Raw genomic sequence first — 22,292 nt, forward strand, 5'->3', positions numbered from 1 at the left:
ACATAATAGACTAGAATATATATTTGATATCATGCCCATTGAAGGATAAAAAAGGTGTTCAGTACGTAAATAATAATAATAATAACAACATTAATAGTAATAATAATTATAATAATAACAATTATAATTATTGTTATAACAATACCACTACTTCTACTACTACTACTACTACTTCTAATAAAATATATATTAATAATATTATATATATAATATAATAATTCTTCTTCTTCTTCTTATCGATGGTGTGCATGCACTACATTTTCAGCAGAGGTCGCCAGACAAACGATTATTACTTTAAGGAGGAGATGAAGGGAAAAAAGGAAATTTGAGCCGATGGAATGTTTTTTTTTTGTTGTTTTTTTTGGACGTAAAACATCATACAAACACATTTATTTAAAGAAAAACATACAAGATATACATTATAGAAGGTAGATTTGCATTATGATGATTAACTATTAACAAGTTTTGATTTATTATCACTAATAACAATAAATTATATTGAAAATATCTTCAAAATATATATTTTTTAACTGTCTACGTTCTTCGTATATGCATTTTTTCATTAGCTTCTGAATAACAAAAAACGAAAATAGAAAAAGTTCCTGTAAAAGTTGAGGGTTAAACGGCAGCTGAAGAAGACAACAGAGGAGGATGTGAGGTGGAGGTGATGGAATGATCGTCTCATTAAACAAGCAGACGTGGAAGAAGACGCCGACATGAACAAAGGTCAACATGTAACCCAGTCTCCCTCCGAGCTCCGATGCTAAGTGGAGTTTGAAGCCGAGCCAGATCTGCATGGCTGCGGCTCTTCTGGGACCAATAGTGATAGAATAAATGAATGCTGCCATCATTGACGGACTCGTGCCGGAGCAGAGGGGAATTAAATCACACCCGTAACTGGGGATGATGGAATTCAAAACAAGCTACTGAAAGCTGCTCACGACGACATCATGCCTCGCGAGCGCCGGAGGCCTGTGGCTGCCTGGGAACTCGCGTCATGCTAGCCTATACACAAAACAAGGCGGAAAGATTTTTTGAACTGCTCTTTTCAAAGATAACATTTAAAAGATTGAATAGATCTTTCTCATAAACATATTCAAGTTCAGAAGGATTTTAAGCTTTATGTGTAAAGTTTCACATTTCTAAGATGGATTAAAAACTGTTAAACAGATCCCTTGTGGTAGCTTTTTTTAATTAATCCAAATAATATTTAACAGCACCTTTTCTTTTTCTTCTTGTTATTTTTGTAAATATATTTTCTAAATATGTTAGTGTATATATATAATATAGGGCAGATTTTTATTCTATTCTATTCTATTTAGATTTTTTTCATTTTATTTTCATTTCTGGGTGTTTTTATTTTTTGTATATTGCTGTTTAAACCGAATTTCCCCTCGCGGGACAAATAAAGGATTCTGATTCTGATTCTGATGATGAACTTTTCTATGACTAAAATCTAAGATCAGAAAATAGAAAGATTAAAGAGGCGAACATAAAAAACAAACTGCAATAAAATCAGTTAGCATCACCTCCAAAATACACAATTTAATGTCATTTAAACCACTAACCAGAGGTGAATAAAATATATTTGTTTTAATTCAAACCTTAGTTCTACCTTTTAGACTTTTATATCTTGTCTTGAAATGTTTATATGTTCAAAGACATGCTTTATTGTTTTAACCAATATCCCAGTTTTAGATTTTAATTGTGACATTTCATGTTTTTACCATGTAGCCCTTTGTGACCAAAATGAAATGTGTCATCATCATATCCTGTTTTTATGTCCGTCTGTTTTAATTTCATGTACGGCGTCCTGGTGCCGGGAAAGGCGGCTCTTAATACATTTTTTTGTACATATTTTATTTCAAACCCTTCCTGAGTTCCACGGCGCCTGTTGCTGTGACAGCAGCTGCAGCTCGTCTTGCCATCACCACCTCCAGATCTTTCTTGTTTTTTGGGTATTTTTGTCCTTCTTTTGCCTGAGTTTGTTTTTTCAGTCTCCTCGTTTTTTTCTCCACCAGACTTGTGCGCTTTATTTTCCCTCTGGATACTGATATTTACACAAGAGAATTGTTTTTATTTTTTAATTTAAACTATTGTGATTAAACCTTTTTGGATTCTTTCCGTTTTTGTCTGTTGTTTGCATCTGTATTATTATCAGCTGAATTATTAATAACCTAATTCTAAAAAGATATCAAGAAGTCCTTTTTTGACTATAATTTAATTGCACTAAAACTGCTTATTCTAATGGAAGCAGGAAAGACGTCACGAATATAAGGGATTCTGAGGACGGACATCTTTATGACGACTCGCTGTCCATTCGCATTCTTAACTTTATGGCCCCGAAGAGAACAGAGCAGCAGTAAAATAGTGGGGCATACCCATCCCTCCACAACCCCCCCACGACCCATATGTCATCTTATATGTGTCACCTATATAGCACATACATGTATGCCCATGGCAGCAACCTAAAGTTATCACCAGCGACATACCACACATGAGCTCACACATACGACAGCAAACATGGAGGTGAATATTCCCGCGGCCTGCCTTGTTTTTCTTTGCTCTTTGATTAATGTTTGTGGCTGTCACAGTCGGTGGAGGTGAAATTCTCTCCTGCTCTCCACACTTGGAAACACGGCATCAATCATAATAAAGGTGACACTGTGACAGAACTGACTTGCAAAACTTGCCGTTAACTTGCTAGATTATGTACACATGTCACATACATATTATTTCTTAATATGTTCTCTACTGATTTGTGTAATTGTTCTTTCTCTTGTTCTTGTTCTTATTTTATTTTGATTATTTTTTATGAAAAATTGCTGTATTTGCTGTGGATAATTTGGAAAAAAAAACTTTTTCCCGAGGAGACCTCCTGAGGGATCAATAAAGTTCTACCTAACCTAATTTGGACTCTCAAGCTATTGTTTTAACTCTGCTCTTGAATACCTTATTTTGCCTGGATGACCAAACAGTGTATTTATATACGAATACCAGGAAAATAAAACCAGAAACTGACAAAGAGTCAATATGTGATTAGAAAAACCACAGAAGTTAACATACAAATGGCTTATTTTAAAGTGGATTTATATCATTGTGACCTACTTCTTGGGGAAGAAATATGATGACCTCAACCTCATTTGTCCCCGGGGACTTCATATTCCTGATCCTTTGACCTCTGTGCGGTCCATCCTGTGGACAAGAAGGGAAATATAATCGTGGACAGGGCGTGTGAAACAGTGGCATGAGTCACGGTGGCGTGTGCTTCATCGCTGTGGCTTTCACTCGTTAAACGAGGATGTCTGATGTAGTGTGTGAGCCCCACTTTTAGTTCCTGCAAAGCTGGTGCTTTAGGTGCGAAAGTTGGGGACCACCTGTCGGTTTGAGGGAAGTAAGGCGTCTCACGTATCAAAAGCGAAGACCATGACGCTGAGGGAGGTGATTTTCACCCAGCAGGGGATTGATGCTGCGAGCTCTTAACAGTGTGTTTGCAACTTTATCTCAGCAACACAAAACCGCTCGCATCCGTCCGAGGTGATCTCACACGCAGAGGGGAAAAAAAGAAAGCGTTAAACGCTCACACGATCATATAAAGGTGAAGTAAGGTTTCGTCTTGGACCCATTGATGTATTAAATATCGACTTTTATGTCTTTTTAACGTGTTCGTTTTATGTGACGTCGGAATTCTTCTCGTGGTTGCAGACAGTAAGATGGAGCGCGAGGGCTATTTGAAGACAGTGCTGACATTTTTCACTGATTAGGTTTCCTTGTGTCGACCTTTTTGACAGCGAAACTAAAGTCCTGCTTTATTTTTCTAGACATTTCCGTTGACTGTTCACATCTTTCACTATCTCGCTTTAAACATTTTCACAACAGGATAGTAACCAATTAATTAGTCAGAATCAGATCTATTAATACCATTATTAGTGGAGGGGGTACATATTTAACATTAATTCAAATATAAGAGGTACAAATAATTTAATTTAAGTATAGAAAATGTATAACAACAATGGATAAGAAATAAAATATGTTTTTTTAAACGTCCAGGGCAGGGGTGTCCAAAGTTTCTTCGAGGAGGGCCCAGTTTGGTAACATGAAAACAAGCTTGGACTTGGAACCAAGAATTATACTTAGAAGTTCAAAATAAAAACTCCTGCATTATCAACCTAATCAACACAAAATGTCTTATTTCTTAAAAAACAAAAACAATTTAGGAATTAGCATTGACACGTTTACTTTGTGTTCTATTTATCTGACTTGTGTGGCATTTACATTTTTTCAAATGTCTTAAATGGTAAAATATCACAGTTTTTAATCTGCTCAAGGGCCAAAAATTGCCCCCTGACTTTGGACATGCCTGGGCTGTGTCCGAAATTGCGCACTGCTTCACTTACGCTTAGTATTTTGCCAGATAATTGGGTGTGAATCGATGGAAACTTTTCACTCTCAAACGCCGCCATCTTAGTGACTTAGATGATGCCAAATAAAAGATACGTCACTGATGATGCATCTTCTGAGCAGATACCGGCGTAAATGTCTTGAAAAAACACAAATTGTACCAAAAAAACCCACAACAACAGTAATAACACAATGAAACACAACTTAATTAATTGCTTCAATTGCGGTAAAGTGCTGTCAAGTGTCGGCGATAGTGTTCCAACAGTTAGTGTGTTGCAGCAGTGTTTGATTTGAGACAGTACTATCCGTTGAAAATGTCATGTGTACTATAAAACCGCCCTGGCAAAACTGTGATATTCAACCAAAGACATTGAAAAAAATGTAAATGCCACGAAAGTCAGATGAATAGAACACAAAGTAAATGTTTCAATGTTAGTCCCTACCTAAGGTATAGAGGAGGCAAAGGGAGACAAGAGTGCCAGGTATTTGAGCTACAGGTAAGAGAACATTCTATCCCCATTCATTCATTAAAACATGTAATGATTTTTGACAATATTTATTCATTATTTACAAAGAAATGCAATGCTAGTAATGCTAAGCTAGCTACAGTATGTTATGTTAATCCGATTCAGGTGTCCAGTATTAAGTCATCAAGAATAATTTGTATTCTCTTATTATTTGCAAAACAAATTCCTCTAAAGGTGTTCCAAAAAATGTAAAAAGCAGGAAACAAACGTTTTAGTATTTTATTAAATATAATCAGGTACATATGTCACAAATCACTGGTTAGTTGGAAATGAAAACATCTTGGGTGTAGTTGAAAGTAAAAAAGCAGGAAATAAAGTAAATTTCACTGAGATAAATAAAGAGGCGAAGCAGAAAATAGAATCAAAACAACATTTTAAAAAACATGTTTTCTTTTAAAATATATTTGAGGAGGGAAACACTGGCCGAAAAACAAACCTGTATTGCCAAAACGATAAAGAGGTGTCAACTTAAATCGTCAGCTGCTACACACTATCAAATAGATTCCATGGATTCTAAAACTGTAAATCACTGCTTATATGTGGTGCAAGTTTACATCCAGTTTACGGTTGAGTCATGAGGTGAGGTGCAGTTAAGAGAGCTACGATTGGCATTTGACAGAAGGAGGTGCTTAAGAGTTCCTGTCCTGACCTGCCCTGAAACCCTGGTCTTCCACTGGGGGGTACACAGACCTTGACTCACTCAGCTTGAACAGACTGTCATGGAAAAATCAACTAACAAATTACATTTGTACATGAAAACATGCGTCGCTATTAAATAAAATAATGTAATTAATCAGTTTCTTTCAATAACTTGCACGTGGACTGAATTCCCATCCAGAATCCCGGGATGATCTTCTTCTCTAGAGTGGTCTTCACCTGATGCAGCAGCTGGACCTCCTTCTCGGCGCCCTCTCCTGTTACAATGTAGAAGTTAATAATGCCTGCAGGCTGGTCGACGTAGACTCCAATGGTGGAGGAGACAGGGGCGTCCTTGATGTCTCTGTGTTCAGAGTTGTACCACACCTCGTACAATGTTCCCGACCAACACAAGCCCCATGACTCCTCATTCTCTCCCAGCCCGGTTTGCCCACAAGACGCTCTCCTCAGCGCTCCGTCGTAGGTGGCTCCGACGACCACCCAGCCCGAGTACTCCACCTCCCAGTATGCTCTCGTGCTCCATATGCCCTCTTTGCACAGAACCTACGAAGACACGAAGGACTCAGATGTGACGGATCACACTATGGACGCTTCATTCCCTCACCTGTGGAGAGTAATCGTATCTCTCGGGTCTGTCAAGAACCGGACAAACTTCCTCCGTCCGCCGACAAACCTTCGACGCGTTCTCAGAGATCCACAACATTCTGTTGGCAGTTTTGTCATCCAATGTCAAGTTCATCCAATCTATGGTGGCGGTTGAAAAAACATGGTTAGAGAAGGATTTTGGATGTCGGTGAAACTAATAATTGATGTCGTACATTTCATGAGCTCTTCTCTTTTTGTCGGCTCTGGAATGTTCGGCACATAAACAGGAAGCTTCTCTGTGAGGAGACAGACATGTAGTTAGTGGGTTTATTTTACATTTACTGTGGGTGTATAGATGGAATAGTATTGAAACATTATAGGTTTAGAATACCTGGAACTCCTTTTCCATTCTCGCTTTTCAATTTCTTTCCTAAAATGATTTTTAAAATAAAGACAAAAACATTAAAATGTAAGACCAACAACTTTTATATTAACATATTGCGTCAGAAAAACAAAAAACAAAACAGCTATGCTGTGTTGTAATTTTAGTTCTTCGAATAGAGATTTAAGAATTCAACAATTGATAAAGAAACTGGAGTAAAAAGTTGCAGTGAAAAATAAAGAAAACAGGAAGTTATCATCCATGTATGTCAATTGTTTAACACTTAATTCCCAACTTAATCACACAAGTCAACTAAAAACAGTAGTATTACATAATGATGAATGTATTATTAAGCAGAAGAAAAGTTACCTGGTTTGCTTTCGGTGATCATTCTTGAAGAATTTAGGTCTTTAAGACGGATTTGGTGAATCACCCGCTGCTAGTCCAACGTGAATGTGTAGAATGTATCCAGACTGAAGTCTTGGCGTTCCACTTGACTTTTATACTCAGTGAAGGGGTGCTTGAAGGAGGTGCTAAGGTCAAACAAGTGAGCCAACATCGGGAGTCAACTGGGTGTAAGCATATGACTTTGACTTGTTGGTGAAGATATTCGACTCCCAGGGGGAACCCGAGGAGGGAGACCAGAAATGTACGCAGACAGTTAAAGACTCTTCCTCATCCTCACACTCTTGGAAACTGCTGTCAACACACGAGGACACACAACACACTATTTGAGAACCCAAACAAGGAATTGATGAACCCACAGGCCAGGAGATTTATGGCTTACTTACGCGTGTTATATAACATGGTGTTCCGCCAAGACTTGTGTGAACTTCGGTGTGAGGCGAGCTGCCTCAAGTACCCTCAGAAGCATCCCTGTTCCTTTTAGCTGCCTCGGCAGTAGAGTTACAGCAAGAAGTGCAAAGAATAAAATACAAATAAAACCCATGTTATGTAGTTAGCAACTAGGCGGATGATATTGTATGAAGAGGCATGAAGAAGCATAATAGTCATGACTCATTATTATTATTGTAATTATTGTTAAAGTCTGTGCAAACTATCTGAAGCAAACCAAGCTTCATTTCTAAATTCATTCACCATATCCTCATGTGTAGTTCTTATTTGTGTTTTATTTGAGTTTTAATAACAAAAAAAGATCTTCTAAAAATCAATCCAGCTCTGTGGACACCAGTTGAATCCCGCAGAATGATGGAAATTCAGCTGGACAATTATACTTATAAATATTAATTAATTCAAATTAAAATAGAGATAACAATCAAGACAAAGGAAACAATACTTGTTCAAATTTTCATTTTTAATTTAATAATATATATTCTCTTTATATGAGGGCATATAAATACATTTGGTTACATTGTTTCTTTTAATCTGATCTACGTACGATCATGCAAAAAATGTCCAGTCGTATAGATTCTCAGCAAACAGGTAGAAAGGAGGAATAAAAATAGATAATGCATAAATATGTTAGTAACAACTAGGAGCTGCAGAAAGGCTGTTGACATTGTTCCCTTGGTGTTGCACTACACTGCATGTTGCAAACACATGAGCAAGCTTGAGTTAGTAGATGGAAAATGAATGTTAGCATGATCATGACGCTAAGCTGCCTCAGAGGTAGCTTCAAAAATCACATTAGAAATAGTTTGAATGATCACCGAGGGGTGCTAAACTCTTACTCCTCCTTATGGATGATCAAACAGTGAGACTGCAATCCGACCCAGAAGCCCGGGATCATTCTTTCTGTGAACGGGCTTTTCACTTGGTGCAAAACTTTGACCTCCTCCCCTCCCGCGGCGCCTTCATCCTCCGCCTGCTCCCTCACCGAGTAGAAGTTGAGAATACCGGCGGGCTGGTCGAGGTACACGCCAATCCTGGCGGATTTTGGGATTCCCATGATGTCCTCGCTCTTGCCGTTGTGCCAAGCGTTGTAATTTGAGCCGTTCCAACCGAGCGCCCATGACTCCTCGTTCTCTCCCAGGCCGCAGGAACCATCTGTGTTCCTCCGTCCGGCGCCTTCGTATGCCACGCCGACCACGACCCAGCCGGAGAACTCCACCTCCCAGTAGCCTCGGAAGCCCAGAATGCCTTCTCTGCAAAGAACCTTGAGGAAGTGCAGGAACATTTCCATTAGAAAATCTGAAACTTTATCCTTTATCCAGACAAAATAATAGATGAATATTTTATTTTTCTTCTATATTGATCTTAACCAAAATATTACTAGCTACAAATACGTACAACATGTTGTAAGAAAGGGGTGCGTATTGGCCAGAATCTGGGGATATGATATGTATGATGATACAGAGGCAATGCTATGATGTATTTTGATACTGTTGGAACAAATATATTTATAGTATTGTCCGAGTACTTGACTCTGATGTTGCAGAATTTAGAGAACGCATGAGTCATGACGAAGTGTTTACTGCTTAATTTGTTTTGGAACCAAAATATGTCCAAACATCAGCTTCAAAAGCTGCTTGAGTCGACTGTATCCCCTTGTCCTCAGTTATCACAGGTTTTGTGGGAGAACAAAATGACAAATGACTTCATCTAGTGGCCACAAGTTTAATTGCAACACAAACAAAGACTGCTGCAAATATTTGCATTTTATTTGTTAATAATAATAATAATAATAATAATAATAAAATGTAACTATTCTGTAACAATTTGTTGGTTCCCAGCACATACCTGTGGAGAATTTTCATATCTCTCAGGTCTGTCGAGCACCGGACACTTTAACTCGTCGGTCAATCGGGCCACTTTGCGGCCCCCCTCGGACACCCACAGCATCTTATTGGCTGTCTTGTCATCAAACGTGAGATTAATCCAGTCTGGCAGGCGACGGCAAAACACAGCGTTACAAGACGGCGCTAATTGAATGACTGCGAGAAGGTATTAGGAAGTAGAAGCTCACGTTTTGCAAGGTCAGCTCTGCATGTGGGTTCTGGGATGTTTGGTTCGTAGACTGGGGGACAAATGAGGTCAAAATCACACAAAAAGCTTTGAGCAGATGCAACGGAGAAGAAAAAGATTCTCTTACCTACATTCTCTGCCTTCTTCCCTAGAAGAAGAGAAAAAAGACAGACATCAGTAACGGCTGGTGAAATGACTATAGGCGACGGTGTACGTCAGGTGTGTCTCAGCAGGTGATTTAGTGATCCTATGCGGAACGCTGTATACTTAGAAAACCATCTGCCTGTCAGATCATCACATCAGCAACTGTGAGCTTTCTGGAGCCGGAGGTTGATTCATTCCGGGCGGCTGGAATTACAAGACACCTCACATGTTTGGCTTCAGTCACACAAGATTAGGATGAACCGTTTATCAGACGATGATGTAGGAAGGTGGGCTTTTTGATGCAAAAGGGATTTAAAAATCCACTCTTTTATACCTCCATTGCAAAAAAAAGAATGGATGTGTCGAACAGTGAAGTGATAAAAACGAACAGTTCCCGAGCTAATAAATCATTGTTGTATAACAAGGAACGTTAGATAGTAACGTATACCCGAGTACACGGTCGGTGTTCTGTAAGATCATGTGACACGTAATCCTAACAGCATTAAGATGTCAACATCCTCACACACACAAGTAATGTGTTATATAAAGACCAGCAGCAGCGACTCACACATCCCAGCTCCGCCACAACATCACCAAACCCTTATTTTCGTGCAATCCTCGATCTGCGCCTTCTTTTATTTTTACATCCATGTATCACATACAAACGTGAAGATATTTGTTTCTCTCCGTCCAGCGAAGACCGAGAGGAGCCATGATGGAATTTTAAGCCACCTGTCTGGATTTAGCACCGTGTGTTGTTTGGCCTCATTACAACAAGACACCGTTCAAGGCACGAGGGCAGCCCCGGCTGAAGAAATGTGAAAGAGGCTTGTTAGACTGAATGTGACAGGCTTTGACGGGATATTTTCAATGATTAACAGCTCGCTGTAATTACTTGATCTTGTTCCAGTTAATAACCGCCGTGTAATCTGGACCATAAAACCGGTTTAAGATCGGGATTAGGATAAATCCAGTGATATTTATTTAATATTGCACTTTAACCATCCTGCCTTTGGAACAGGAATTGTTATGCACTTTGTTATTGTTATATTTATCGACATTATATCATTTAATGATGCTGGTCCCACTAGATTTACAAATGCATTGTTATAAAACTAATACAAAATCTAAAAAAGGGTTTCAACTAAAAAAAAAGGATTCAAAAAAAAAAAAGTTCACCTTTGTCTGACTTCCTGCTGTCAGAAATAATTCTGGTGGTGGCAGGCATGTTGACACTGGCCGGCTTAATAAAACGAGTGTGTCCTGATGTCACCGCTTCCTCCGTGATGAGTCGCTGACCGCTCCACCGCCTGACAACTTAAAGCCACACTTATATCCCTGTAATGCAGGCCAGAGGGGGAATGAGAAGTGGTGGCGTCGACCTGAGATGAGACCTGGCAGTGCGGGGGGGGTGGGAGGGCGAGAGGCCTGTGATTGGAGCGGCCTATTGATGTTTTTCCTTAAAAAGGTCTGATGGATGCTTTGATATCGGGGAGACATCCCCCGGTGGATGGTTCGCCCCGCCCTCTTTCTCTCGTTCGCCACCGCCACTGATCTCTCAACAATGCACCCCGACAGGATTGATGGTGTCGGTCGAGAATGATACGGGTCTTCACACATACACACACTTATACACAGGTCACGCACACATTCTGGGAATGTCAGTTGCACATATTTTATTATCTGCGGGATTGTCCGGTATTCACCCCCGGGCGGAGTTGGGAGGAACAGGTGCCTGTTAGATAAATCATATGTAATTATCAAATAACTACGGCTATATGTAAAATAAAAAAAATAATTAAAAAAAGTACAATCATTTTTTATTTATTAAATTATTTACTAATATGAAGTCAAATTTGCAACAAGAAAATTAAAAGAATATCAATGAAATACATAAATAATAAAATATAAAATGAACAGAAGAAAATAAATATAGAGTAAAACACAATGGTCAGATAAAAAAAATAATTGACAAAGAAATCAGACAAAAGAACATTCAACAAATCAAAATAAACAATAATTTGTAAATTTCTCAAATTGCCAAGTGTTGAATTATAGCTTGTTTTTTTTTCTTTTCTTTTTTTAAAATTCAGTCGGAAATATAACTTTCTTTTGTGATAAACTAACTGGTCTACTACTGTACACGGCAACTTATTATTTAGAATATATTTAATTATTTGATTCCAGTTTAAACATATTTACTGAACTCTTAACAGTAACTCCAATTAAGTGTCACTTTGAAGGACTCCTTCTATCCATTTTGCACCTAAATTTGAGATGTAAAAAGAACATTTTGAGATGCATTTTCATTTTGTTTTTTTCATTCTTTGTCTAAGCCATTTGTTTGTCTATATTATGGACACCAGGAAAAAAACATCTGAATCTCAATTGTATGATTCAAGAAAAAAACAGTGAAATAGTTGATGGTATTCAAGTATTTACAACAACAAATGACGATTCTGAGTAGTGTCTGAAAGAACAGGATCATGGATAAAAGTGGAAAAATGACCAAGGGGTTGCTGGGCACTTTTAGAGTTTGGGTGAGAAGGGCTGCCATCCAGGCATGGATTTGAGTTGATCTACTGCTCCTCCACACTGAGAATAGTCTGATGAGGTCTGGTCAGTAAACCCTCTTCCACCCTCTTTGACCAAGCTGCTGCCCCAGCGATGTCTCTATAAGGGATGAAGACGACGCAGTATATATCATTTGATTTTAAGTATTGAATTCTGAAAAAAAAATTTGGACCGTTTTTTGAGTTGTAACATATCTTCCACATGTGTTTAAGTCTGTGTATTTAAAAACACATTATTTACTTATTCTGTTTATACCTGATAGCACTATTTTTTAACTTATTAATGTTTATATTTATACTTTTATACATAAATTCACTCTGCTGTGTTTTTTAACGGTTGCCAAGCAACGAAATTTCGTTGCCAGTTTCACTGCAGTGTTTTTTTGTGCAATGACAATAAAAGAAAGTCTAGTCGAAGTCTAAACTGGTTGTATCGAAAGGAAGTCGACATGACATGTCCGGGTGTGTTCAAGCTCGTAAAGATGGACAGGACATACAAACCTGCAGGACAGCTGCATCCACTGCAATCGCCTCTTAGCCGCCCGAGTCATGAGTGAGTCAGTGAGTGATATGTTTACAAGGTCTATTTCAAAGCTGGTGAACGCTGCAACTTTGCCAAATTATTTGGAAATAATTAGATTTATGGCTCCCCTTTGGACGGCAGACTTTTTCTCTTTGACATTTTCGTCAGCTTGACTCAACTTTATAATTATAAAACTGTTGAGGGACTACTTTTGTATATTAGCTTGGTAAGCTAGTTCGTGTATAAAAATATATATATTTGTATTTAAGATTTCGCCAATAGGTGAAGCGTCTTCTAAACTTTGTACTTAAAGACAAAACGGCAACCGTCAATCTCAGCTCGGTTCTCCTTGTTAACCTCCTTTAACATCTCTGTGGCTTTAAGCTGAATTATCACATCACCTCTTAGCCATGAGCGGTTCTGCTGCTTTGGTCGTCAGCTTTAATTCTGATATGCCTCCGAACGAGGCGTCCCGCTGAGGTGTTTACTTCGTTGGCTGGACCCCAGTGCCCTCGGCGCATCTTCTCCCTCCTTCTAGTGTTCCAGCCTGCCTCTGAAGATGATGGATCGCGGTTCTGATTACGTTGCTATGGACTTTCTAAAGCGTAAGAACCCCCCGGAGGGTTCCCATTGGTCATGGGAATAGGGTATTTGCGTGCCGAAGTTGGGAACCATGTGCGTGTATTGGGGTTCCGATTATCCCGGTTAGAGAGAAGTGTCGCTTTTTTTAAACTGCGCTGACAAGTCGTGGCCGTCCCTGTTCTCGAACCTGTGACTGATCACTGACCGAAAATGATTTCAAGACTTGTCGGGTTCCTTCCCACAACACTTCACACTAGATATCATGAGACCTTAGCAGGACTCTTGGTCGCTCTTTTAATTCTGTGAGAATATTCAAAGTATGTTCAAAACATCTAGTATGTCTTCCTGTGAAACTTCAGCTACAAATCATCTAAATAACAATTCTCCAGTATCTTCTTAATGGCCTCGACAACATGGTTGACTGTGTCAAAGTTCATTTCATGAGGCTCCAATACATTTTCAGCCATTCTACTTTAAATTGATCTCTTTATTTATTTGTTTTTATAGGACAAATGTATGTCTTTCTCCTCAAGTAAACTTGTTCCAAAATGTAAACTCATTCCAGTACATTCAACAACTGTCTGTGAAGGTTTTCATTCATGCAGGTCTTGGTGGTTCGAGTCCAGATGACTTGCTTTTGAACCACTTGGATATACTGTTCAACTTATCTTCTAAGATGTTATGCAACTGTACACTGCGAAATAAAAAGTAGGAAATACAATTCTAGCTTAATTAATTTCATAACAATCAACTAAGCTTATTATTTATATAAAAAAAAAAGCAGGTGCATTGGTTCTTGGTTCTTTTTATCTATTTTTATCTTATTTCCTTCTTTTATTCTGTAGGGACACCAAAAAAATTGTCTATGTTGTGTTTACAAAACTGGCAATAAAAGTTTCTGATTCTGATTCGTATTAAACAAAACCTTTTCCAACTTTTCTTTTTTTTTTTCCTTGTAAATGATCAATACTTCACCATAAGTAACTTGTCTGTTCAGATGATGGATTGGGTTGACCTTCGCTTATATGTTCCACGGACCATGATAAGTTCAAGGTTGGGTATTAACAATTTTTATAAACATTTTAATTGAAAATTTAAATTATTTTATCCACCTGTGGAACGTATGGAACTAATATCCAACAGGAATTTTTCCCACTCATCCCACTCTTGTGTCATCAGTTGTATCTTGCCCTTTAAAGTATTTACTTTATTGAATATTGTTTTGATTGTTAAAGCGCTTTGTGACCCTGGTCTGGAAAAGCACCTTCATGCTGCCTTATACAAATAAAAATTACTTACTTACTTACTTACTCTTTTTTGCTCTGGAGCGATTGGGAGAGTCTGAAGAAAGAGGGTTGGTGTTTTACCAAGATTGTCTACTCCCCTCTTACTAAAAGTGAAGAGATGTTCCCTTAGTGTGTGTGAGTTAAATACAGTGATATATTAAAATATTCAAAGACATGCTGCTCAATGGTGAACATGTTTTGATCCACATATAATTATTATTTTCAAATGAAGTAAGTCAAGTTTATCATGGGAAAAAATAAGCCAAGAGTTTGTTTGTTTTTAGCTTTTTTATTTCATGATATCTGTGATGAGGAAAAAAAAAAAAGACTTTTTACTTTCAATAAGCTACATTTGAGTTCCCCTTGAGCGTTTTGAGCTTTTGTCAAATGTTTATAATATATATCTGCTGGTGTAACACATCATCCACGTTGTAAATGAATATGGTGTCAGGCACCATCAGCGGATGTTCAAGATTTTCCCAATTATCACCAACTGCTCTTATCAAATGCCACAGTGTCACAGCATGTTTCCTCCTTATGATTCCTGACCTGAATATTTGGACCAAGATATTGTACATTGTTATTATAATTTTACTGTTTTTGGTTTTATTGCTTTATTTTAGTCACTTTTGTGTCTTGTTCTTTCAGATTCGGCTTCAAACTGTCTTTTTGCCGGTGCACTATGTTACTAAGTGTGGTTGCTTGGATCTCCTACCATTTATTGGTAGTTTTCCAATGTCCATCATCAAATTACTGGTTTTTAACTGAATAATCCTTATTAAAAAGAAATTCAGTCTGTTACTCCACTCAAACAGAAAGACTGTCTGAGCGTGAATTTTCACGACAATTTTCAATCAGATGGTGGCACTAAAGGAAAACTAGTCGAGAACCAATTTGCATCTAAATTCACCATTTCAACAGAATAAAGACATTTTCTTGTATGGTACATTTAAAAAAAATAAACAAATAAATACATTTTTATATAACAAAATTGATTATTATTTGTTTTTATTTTATTTTTTTTGGTCCCTAATAATGAACAGGCAAAAGCAGTCGACATTTTCATGATTCCATCTTAGCTCAGACTACAGGGTCGTAAAAAAAAAAAAGAAAAAGTATTGCGTAATTAGTTTTGAAAGTGCTAGTAATTGTGGGTCATCAGGTCATAGATTGCCACCGCTTTGAATAGCAGGGTTTTGGCCGGCTGGCTGGCGTGCCCATTAGTGAGCTTATTATCTTGGCATACCTGACCAAAATTCCCGAGAGGGAGTCCCGGGGGAAAAACAAACCCTTTAATACCCCTTTCCTAGGGGAGTATATAAAGTAGCCGTTCGCATCATCGCCTCAGAACACCGCTGACAGACCCTGGCTTACGGAAACCTCCACGGAGCGAGAGGCGATACAGATGCCAACCAGTTCTCCCAGTGCAAGAATCATGCCAGCAGACGGACGAGCAGGTCAGTGGACGCTTTCTCAGTCCATCAATGCAGGTCGTGGGATAACAACTTATTGTTGAGTGCGTTCGTTTAATTCCAAGCAGTGTTTTTCGTCAATATAAGTTATAAATTAACAATACTTTTTAGATGAACTTCCAACGTACGACCCGAACATCCCGGAGCCAACGTCCAGAGATGATCTTCTTAAATGTAAGATGATAATTCCACGGTTAATTTCCTTATATCCGTGGCTTTATCGCTTGAATCCTGTAATCTGATGATAAATCATGCAGATTGGATCAAACTTTCACTGGACGATAAGACGGCAAATAAGATGCTTTGGATCACAAACTCTGGATCCAAAGTCTCCCGCATGACGGATGATCTCACGTGTCCAGTCCTGGAACGCCCGGAGAGATATGAATACGTCCCTCAGGTACTTTACATTGAAATGTATTGATAAATATCTGTATATATGATGTAATATATGTAATATAACCAATACTTTTTAATTCACCTTTAGGTTCTTTGCAAAGAAGGGGTTTTGGGCTTCAGGGCGTACTGGGAAACACAGTACACAGGATGGGTGGTGGTCGGGGTCGCACACGAGGGGGCAGCGAGGAGGGGGGCCGAGGGGCCGCCTGGATTCGGGGAGAACGACCAGTCCTGGGGTCTGGGCTGGGGTGGGTCGCACTACCAGGTGTGGTTCAACGGCTCCAACAGCGAAATATGGGACGTCCCCCAGTGCACCACCATCGGGGTGTACCTGGACCACCCGGCCGGGTTGATCAACTTCTACGCGGTGAAAGAGGTGGAGGAGGACGAGAAGAGCGACGGCAGGAAGGAGGTGCATCTGCTGCACCGGATCAAAGGCTCCTTCAAAGGCAAGATGATGCCGGGATTCTGGGTCGGGCAGAAGTCGTCATGCGTGCTTCCGCAAGAGCCATGAAACGTGACGTTTGTTTGTCTCTTTACTTTCCTACATTTCCTTTTTGAGACTCTTTTGAATGTTTTTATTGATGGACAGGTGCATAGGACCAGGAGAAGCTGCTGTTAGTGTGAATATTTGTTTTTAATTCTGATAGAAAGGAGTGATCTGTATATTATACTCCTAATGTGAGACACCAGCTTCTGTGACACATTATGAATTGATCTGATATTACTGTGAGATTTTTTTTCATTTAATAAATTTGTTGAATTATGGAAAAAATAATGTTTTTTTTTTATTTTGGCCTATTCATCAATTTGTTTTCTTGGACAATTTCCCTCCTTCATAATGTCAAATACAGAATCAACTTTGCCAGAAAATAAAAAAGTCATTAAAGCTCATCAGCTACACGGCATCCCATAGTAAGCTTTGATTTCACCACTAATCTCTCAGTTAAGGTTTTAATTAGATTACAAATCCACATTCACCAAAATTAGAAAGAGCAGATTAGCAACTACACGCTGTTCATCCACCTTTGTTGATCCCAGCAAGCATCTTGGCGTCGGCCCGCCGAAGTATAAATAAATCATTTCCATTTCTGATTCGACTCCGGAGTCCCGGTTCAAAACCCACGGTTGCGCTGAATGATGCAGAACACAGGACAGAGATCAAGCCTCGTGTCACGGGGAATATATTTAAGCAATGATAGATGAGCCACACCTTTGCATGCTTGTTCTTATCTGGAGGTGATAAGTCATGATTTATAAATACAAGCCCGGAGCGGAACATGAATCCATCATTGTCATGTGAAGCATCCAGACTCCATCAAACCTTCAGCTGCGCCGGCGCTTTCATTCCTCACTTTCTTCTGCTGGAACTGGACACGAAGCCGAAGGATTAAGTCTGTTGACATGAGAGCGCATCCTGCAAAACAATAATCGTGTCAGGTTCAGAGAGGCAGCGAGAACAGAGAAAAGTGAAGCACTGAGAGAAGTGTTGGGGTTTTGTCTTGTATTACGGTTCAGATTCAGGACCTAAATGGAACCAGAGAAAATACGAAATATGATTAACATGGTCATTAAAAATAAAAATGTATTATTAAACTAAAGAAATGTCCAACAACGAAATGCATGTCTACAACTTTTGCAAAACAAAGTTATCCATTGGTTCAAAGAACAGATAAGCCTTTACGATACAAGCGTTTGTTTCTGCATCGAGAGGGAGATGGTCTGAGATAAGAGAGCCCAGATAGCGTAACAAGATACACCAACAAGTGCAACTAAAGTGTTGATTTATGGGTCCCTTAAATAGATGTTGGACTCTATTATATCATCAGTATGTGCCTGTTTGTACAAAACTCTCTTTGAAATATTGACATTAGAAAATGTGATTAAGCCCCGCCCACTGAATACACTTTTACTACAACCACACCCACTCTGCTGTGATTGGTCAAGGTTGTCACCACGCGTCATCAATCTTGGAAGTCTTCACCTCCAAGGCACTCGTTGTCTAAACAAAGCAAGCTATATTACAGCCGGCTGGAGGAAGACTGAAGCCGTTATTACATCACAATGGACTCTCGTAACCTCTCATTCGCCAAGATTTCAGACGGGGGAGAACTTTATAAAGTAAGAACTTCGAAATAATGTCATGATGCGAAAGTTGAATAAGGGTTAAGATCAGGACTTATTTCAGTTGCTGCTTCATTTTCGTAATAAGCAGTCCGTCCTCGTTCTTCACTTCATCGTTGAGTGGCCGTGGACAAGAAGAGACTGACGGGACTGTGTTGATCAGAACGGATCATTGGTGCCCCTGCCCTCAATCCAGGAACTGTACGAGTCAAGGACCAGGAAGAGACAAGGGAACCCTTATTCAAGACTCCACTCACCCGAGATTTATCCTTTTTATTCCTCCTTCCATCGGGCAGGTGCTACAGAGCCCCGCCGACACGGGAACAGTTGTTGTCCTCAGACGGCTCTTGTGTCGTCACCATGGTGACAAAGAAAAAGGGGATAACATGGCTTTTTAAAACACAGGAGTCATCATTCATTGGATAATTCAGGTCACATGTTTATCACAGGTGATGCTTATTTGTGATTTAACACAGGTGAGTGATTTACATCAAAGGTCGTCAATGCTGTGAGACAGCAAGCTTTAAAAATCACTTTTTTCACTCATAAACATCCATTTTGTGACATAATTCTTTATTTGGATTGAACTTTATTCACTGTTATTTTCATTTTAGATGATGAAAAAAATTCATCATTTTTATTTAGATGATACAACAATTGAAAATTATTTACTTCCAGGATTTATACATTTGCTTTGAGGCTCAAATATCTTGCATGTGAATGTATCGATCACTACCTACATATAAGCATACGTTAAAATCAATCGAAGTTCCTCTTCCAATAATAATTCTATCCATTAATCTGATCGTAAATACACAAAATATTTGAGGACAAACACGGATGTATCAAATAACACGTTTCTTGGCCTGATGGTGTATCCTAGCAACAAATATTGTATGTGGCTCCCTCTACTGACTCAATCATGTATTGTTCCTCAAACGTTCTGTTAGCAACTACCCTTTTATTATTCTTGTTCAAAACGTCTTTAAACATTTGCACGTACAAACATATCAATATAAATGTAATAATAATCTGACATTTAGTCAAAGCTTGCAAAATTTCATATGAGAACTTCAAGCATCTCCTTTCTAAATAGCAGCTCTGTGATCTTGTCTGAATGAAAGAAAGCAATAAAGGTTTAGTCAAACAAACTGGAGGTATTAAAAATCTGTACTGCTTCAGTTGACATTCAAGTATTGTAGGCTGTAGCACATGGACACATTGATTTATAGTCATGTCAGGTTCTTCTACACGATTTGAAAAGTGATTTAAAGAATACATTTTAGAATGCTGATAAACAAAAAGCAGGAGATTGAGAACAAACATCCAGAGTCCTCATTTCACTGAGTAAGACGTTTCAAGATGCTGACTCGCTCGGATAATAAATCAAAGACTGTTTCCCAGGTTCTGCATTTTCCTTGTTGTGGTCGGAGCTGTGTTATCTAACTCCAGCGCTGTGACAGCCGAGCTCTTGTTTACACCTTCATGCTGGTTGTCCGCGGTCATTGGGAGGTTTTTACACAATACTCTCATGCAGCTTTATTCAGAAAACAACACATGTTAACCAACCGCCTTCTGCTAAAATATCCCCTTTCTTAGATTAGATTAGATTAAATTCAATTGACTTTATTTATCTATCTGATGATCTCCTTTGGGAAATTAGGGTTCAGTAGACAATAGAAGGTACAGAAGCGTCATAAAAGCAAGAACAAGAACAAATTGTAAATAAATAGAACAAAGTGCAAACAGATAACTAAGCACAAATATAAAAAGCATAGATCAAAAAGGAGAAGAATTCAAAGGTCTTGGCTTGTCAGGTAAAATGTAGGTCATCATTAAGTCACATACATTTTCCTTAAAATGAGAAATGATCTCTTTCATAGATTTCAATATTATTCTCAAGTAATTAAGCCAAAAAAGAAAAATAAGAAATTCTTAATTCCAGTTTGAACAAGACAAAGTTAAAATGTCACATATTTACTTCTTAATTTTCTCACATTTCATACACCTTTAACTCAAAGTGATAGTTCACCCAAACTCGTTTTTCTACTCACCCTCATGATGACTAAGGGTTGGGATTATTTTAAGAGTAATCTGTTACTTTTTAGAGTTATAGGCAAAAATATATATTCCTTTTAACGTAGCAATTAGAGCTCACACACTTAAACACCCAAATACCTCCATGGTGCTTGTGAACATAATTTTAAATTAATTTTAATTTAAACATTCCACTTTCTCTGGAATAATTCCTCTTGTCCAGGCCTCAATACAAGAAGGATATTACAGACAAGCCCCATCGAGGTATTTGAATGTTTTTTAGTCTTTTTGGTCGAAGACAAATGCAACTAAGCTCCAGTCGCTACATTAAAATAGAGATCTTTATCTTTTACCAATAATCTGAATGGATCTAAACCCTTGAAGTTCACTTTAAAGGACAGTCAAAGATTAGATTGAGATCACAAAGGATCAAAGACCAAACTCATGTTTCCTCATAAACACAGAGCTCATAACAAAGGTTTTGGAGTGTCAGTGGTTCTCTAGTCTCAACACACCGACTCAAAGAAACCTTCACATTTGTGTGTTCAAATGGCATCAAGTTTTAGAAAACAAGCTCCTGCTGTGAGCCAGAGGAAGAGAGGCAGTTCTAAGATCGAACTCAGCGAGGAGCAGAAGCAGGAGATCAAGGAGGCGTTCGACCTGTTCGACACTGACGGCACAGGGACCATCGAAGCCAAAGAGCTGAAGGTGGCCATGCGAGCGCTCGGGTTCGAGCCCAAGAAAGAAGAAATCAAGAAGCTGATTTCGGATGTTGACAAGGTGGGATCAGGAAAAATCGACTTCGCCGACTTCCTGGGCATAATGACGGTGAAAATAAGCGAAAAAGACAGCAAGGAGGAAATCCTGAAGGCTTTCAAACTCTTCGACAGCGACAACACGGGCAGGATCTCGTTCCAGAACCTGAAGAGGGTGGCCACGGAGCTGGGCGAGAAGTTGACGGATGAAGAGTTGCAGGAAATGATTGAAGAGGCTGACGGAGACGGTGACGGAGAGGTCAATGAGCAGGAGTTCTTGAGGATAATGAAGAAGACAAACCTCTACTCTGTGTGAGACTTGATGATCCACTGGACGAGATAACAGGAACAGTTAAGAAGTCCTTAAGCAACACTTTTGGTTCTGCATCTGATCCATGAGTGAAATATTTTAATTAAAAAAAAAAACTTTTTGTTGGAATGCTGCTGCAATGTAAATAAACGTGGTGTATTTTGTGTTTACAAAAGATTGAGAAATTTGTGAATTTGACCTTTAAAACAAGCATCACAGTTTATTAATTATTACTTTGTATGCAGTGACACAGTGTTTAAGATGAGACGATATTTATTGTTACAAAAACACGCTTTATTGAGTCAGGACCCCACATACACCTCGTACATTATATCCCTAATATGTAAGATAAAACATTTGTCTGTGGCTCCCTCTAGTGTCGTTTTTATGTAATTTTATTTTACTGTCTATTGTTATTTACCAGGCTTTATGTTTAAGATAGATAGATAGATTAGATTGATAGATAGATAGATAGATAGATTAGATTAGATACATAGATAGATAGATAGATAGATAGATAGATAGATAGATAGATAGATAGATAGATAGATAGATAGATAGATAGATAGATAGATAGATAGATAGACAGATAGATAGATAGACAGATAGA

At 38.6% G+C, this 22,292-nt stretch overlaps 3 protein-coding genes and 1 pseudogene across 3 annotated transcripts; 2 read left to right on the forward strand and 2 right to left on the reverse strand.

Annotated features, from left to right (window-relative positions):
- Window positions 1-5,717: 5,717 nt before the first annotated feature.
- Window positions 5,718-6,329, reverse strand: LOC148077534 (stonustoxin subunit beta-like). Its single transcript, XM_087793519.1, has 2 exons — window positions 6,190-6,329; window positions 5,718-6,128 (listed from the first exon to the last, which is right to left on the reverse strand). The coding sequence occupies exons 1-2, from the start codon at window positions 6,322-6,324 to the stop codon at window positions 5,718-5,720; spliced, it is 546 nt and encodes a 181-aa protein (XP_087649645.1). The 5' UTR covers window positions 6,325-6,329.
- Window positions 6,330-8,239: 1,910 nt separating this feature from the next.
- Window positions 8,240-10,987, reverse strand: LOC148077535 (stonustoxin subunit beta-like). The gene is made up of 5 exons (XM_087794196.1): window positions 10,801-10,987; window positions 9,599-9,625; window positions 9,479-9,535; window positions 9,253-9,395; window positions 8,240-8,668 (listed from the first exon to the last, which is right to left on the reverse strand). The coding sequence occupies exons 1-5, from the start codon at window positions 10,847-10,849 to the stop codon at window positions 8,240-8,242; spliced, it is 705 nt and encodes a 234-aa protein (XP_087650322.1). The 5' UTR covers window positions 10,850-10,987.
- A 4,863-nt stretch (window positions 10,988-15,850) lies between these two features.
- On the forward strand, window positions 15,851-17,154 carry LOC148077536 (tripartite motif-containing protein 16-like protein). Its single transcript, XM_087793450.1, has 4 exons — window positions 15,851-16,042; window positions 16,169-16,231; window positions 16,315-16,457; window positions 16,545-17,154. Exons 1-4 carry the CDS (start codon window positions 15,991-15,993, stop codon window positions 16,968-16,970), a joined length of 684 nt encoding a protein of 227 aa, XP_087649576.1. The 5' UTR covers window positions 15,851-15,990; the 3' UTR covers window positions 16,971-17,154.
- Window positions 17,155-21,106: 3,952 nt separating this feature from the next.
- LOC148077537 (uncharacterized) lies at window positions 21,107-21,833 on the forward strand (annotated as a pseudogene).
- The last annotated feature ends 459 nt before the right edge of the window (window positions 21,834-22,292 follow it).

Source organism: Callionymus lyra, chromosome 6 (assembly GCF_982586985.1).
Source record: "Callionymus lyra chromosome 6, fCalLyr1.hap1.1, whole genome shotgun sequence".
Lineage (NCBI taxonomy): Eukaryota > Metazoa > Chordata > Actinopteri > Syngnathiformes > Callionymidae > Callionymus > Callionymus lyra.